This window comes from Ostreococcus tauri (assembly GCF_000214015.3).
Source record: "Ostreococcus tauri WGS project CAID00000000 data, contig chromosome 02, whole genome shotgun sequence".
Taxonomy (NCBI): Eukaryota; Viridiplantae; Chlorophyta; class Mamiellophyceae; order Mamiellales; family Bathycoccaceae; genus Ostreococcus; species Ostreococcus tauri.
Genome location: NC_014427.2, coordinates 50936 through 53354, shown reverse-complemented (window position 1 = coordinate 53354; position 2419 = coordinate 50936). Strand labels below are relative to the sequence as shown.

The following is a 2419-nucleotide window of genomic DNA, read 5'->3' as shown; positions in this document are numbered from 1 at the left end:
AGTGTGTTTGTCACGGGCGGCCTTGGCGCTCTTGGCCAGACATCAGCGGCGTGGTACGCGCATCGCGGTGTCCGACACGCCTACTTAACGGGTCGTCGTGGTCGAGGGGAGTCGCCGCTGCTACGCTGGGCGTCTGGTGGACAACCACAACTGGGCGCGTTACATATAATCCGCGTCGATGCGTGCGCGAGCGATGAGGTATCGTACGGTGGCGAGTACGCGTACGCACGTACGCACGCGTGCGGTGTCCTACACGCCGGCGGCGTTCTGCGAGACGCCTTGACCGCGCGCCAGTCTGCGTCAGCGCATCGACACGTCTGGTCCTCCAAAGTGGCTTCAGCGCACGCGCTACTTGACTACTGCGTGAGCGGTGCACGTGGCGCACACCACACGGCGCTGTTCTCATCGGTGGCATCCTTGCTCGGCAATTCAGGTCAGTGCAACTACAGCGCGGCGAATGGCGCGCTGGATGCCACAGCCGCGCGCGAATGGCGCCGAGGAACCGCCGTGCGTGCTGTTCAGTGGGGTGCGTGGGATGGCGCGGGGATGGCGCTCTCGAACCCCGCCGTGCTCGGACATGCACGTGCGTCTGGGATCGGCGTGCTTGATCCACGCGCGGGACTTGCAGCCGTGCGCGTCGCTCTGCACGAGTCGATGACAACGACCCAATGGTGGGCCACTGGTGCTGTGTTGGCTGTTGTTCCATTCCAGTGGACTGTGCTCTCGAAGACGCACAATCACACGAGCGCGCTGGTTGCAGAATACCGTACAAAGCCAGCGGCGAGCACAGATGTGCGAGCAACAGTCAGCCAGAAAGGTGCCACAGGCGCGCGTCCGGCGTCCGACGAGAGCGTACGCCAGCTCGTTACATCCGCCGTGGCGCGTGCCCTGGGCAGGGATGTGTCCTCGGACGCGTCACTCATGGAAGAAGGTCTCGACTCGCTCGCCGCCGTGGAGCTCGGTGGCGCGTTGCAGAGAGACACAGGCGTCACGATGCCAGCTACGTTGGCATTTGACTACCCGACAATCACTGCTATCTGTGGTTTCGTTCTTTTGACTTCGTCTTCCAGTGGATATTTCAGCCGTCAAACTTCTTCGGAAGTCGAGACAAGCGGTTTTGGTATTCGTCCGACCGGACCTGATACGTCGAATAGGGAATCTTTGGCCGCAGTCCCATCCTACCTCCAAGCAGAGTACTCTGTGGACGTTAATTTGTACATTTCATCACTTGCGTTTGCTCAGAAGTCTGAAACGCCATCAGCACATCACTTCTCAGGCGAGGTTCAATGCGTATTTGGAGGCACTTTAGCACCACTATACGACGACGAGGATCGTTTTCAGCAATTACGATCGGTGCATTTCGGCCATTTCATACAACAAGTAGACTTCGAGCTCAGGCTGTTTCAAATTCCGTTCAATGAATGGCGCGAGTTGAACGTGCAACAGCTTATGCTGATTGAAACTGTTTTTGAAAGCCTGAAACGCTATAACTCGAATCGTAACAGCGCGTATGGCGTAGTAGTGGGAGCCACGGCGAGCCAAATTACTGCAAATGACGTTGCCTGTCCGAGCGCTTACATGGGTATTTCATCTGCATTAAGCGTGCTTTGCGGTCGCGTGTCGTACACATTCGGTCTTCGAGGGCCGTCCGTATGCGTGGATACGGCGTGTTCGTCATCGCTCGTCGCTGCACACACTGCGAGCGCGTACTTGCGTGGTCGAGAGTGCGATGATGCCCTCGTCGCTGGCGTGAGCGTGAATGTGGGTGTGGGGACTCTCCTGCTGGCCGCGGCGGCCAGCATGCTCTCGTACGACGGTCGATGCAAGACTCTAGATGCGAGTGCAGACGGATACGCCAAGGGTGAGTGTTGCGTAGTCCTTCGCGTGACATCGAATACGTCTCTTGACGTGGACGCTCTCGCGCGCGATGCGAACGATCCATCACCCACCCATATCGCCCTGGCGCAACTCGAGCACACGGGCGTGAACCAAGACGGCCGATCGAGCTCGCTCACCGCTCCAAACGGGCCGTCACAGCAAGCACTCATGGCCGACGTGCTTGTTCGCGCTGGTCTGCACGCGCGCACGATCGGCCGGCTGGAAATGCACGGCACTGGTACGTCGCTCGGCGACCCCATTGAGGTCGGCGCCGCTCTTGAGGTTCTGGCGTCGCCGTCGATGGAGTCCCAGCCCTCGAGCGCTCGAGCGCTCACGTTTGAAGGCGCTAAGCCTCGCGTTGGTCACTGCGAACCAGGAGCAGGCGTCGTTGGGCTGCTGTTCGCGACAGCACATGTAACGACGCGCGCCACAGCGGCGCTGGTCCATTTGCGCCAGCTCAATCCTCACGTGGAGGCCGCCGCTCGCCGCCACGCGCAGTCCCAAGGGGCGAGACATCTGGTACTTCCGCGACAAGGCATGT

General features: G+C 60.1%; 1 protein-coding gene across 1 annotated transcript; it reads left to right on the top strand.

Annotated features, from left to right (window-relative positions):
• Positions 1 to 2419, top strand: OT_ostta02g00180 (Polyketide synthase, KR; the record flags this gene model as incomplete). The annotated part of the gene is made up of 1 exon (XM_022984964.1): positions 1 to 2419. A coding segment is annotated over one exon (2419 nt), but the record flags the coding sequence as incomplete, so codon positions are not given.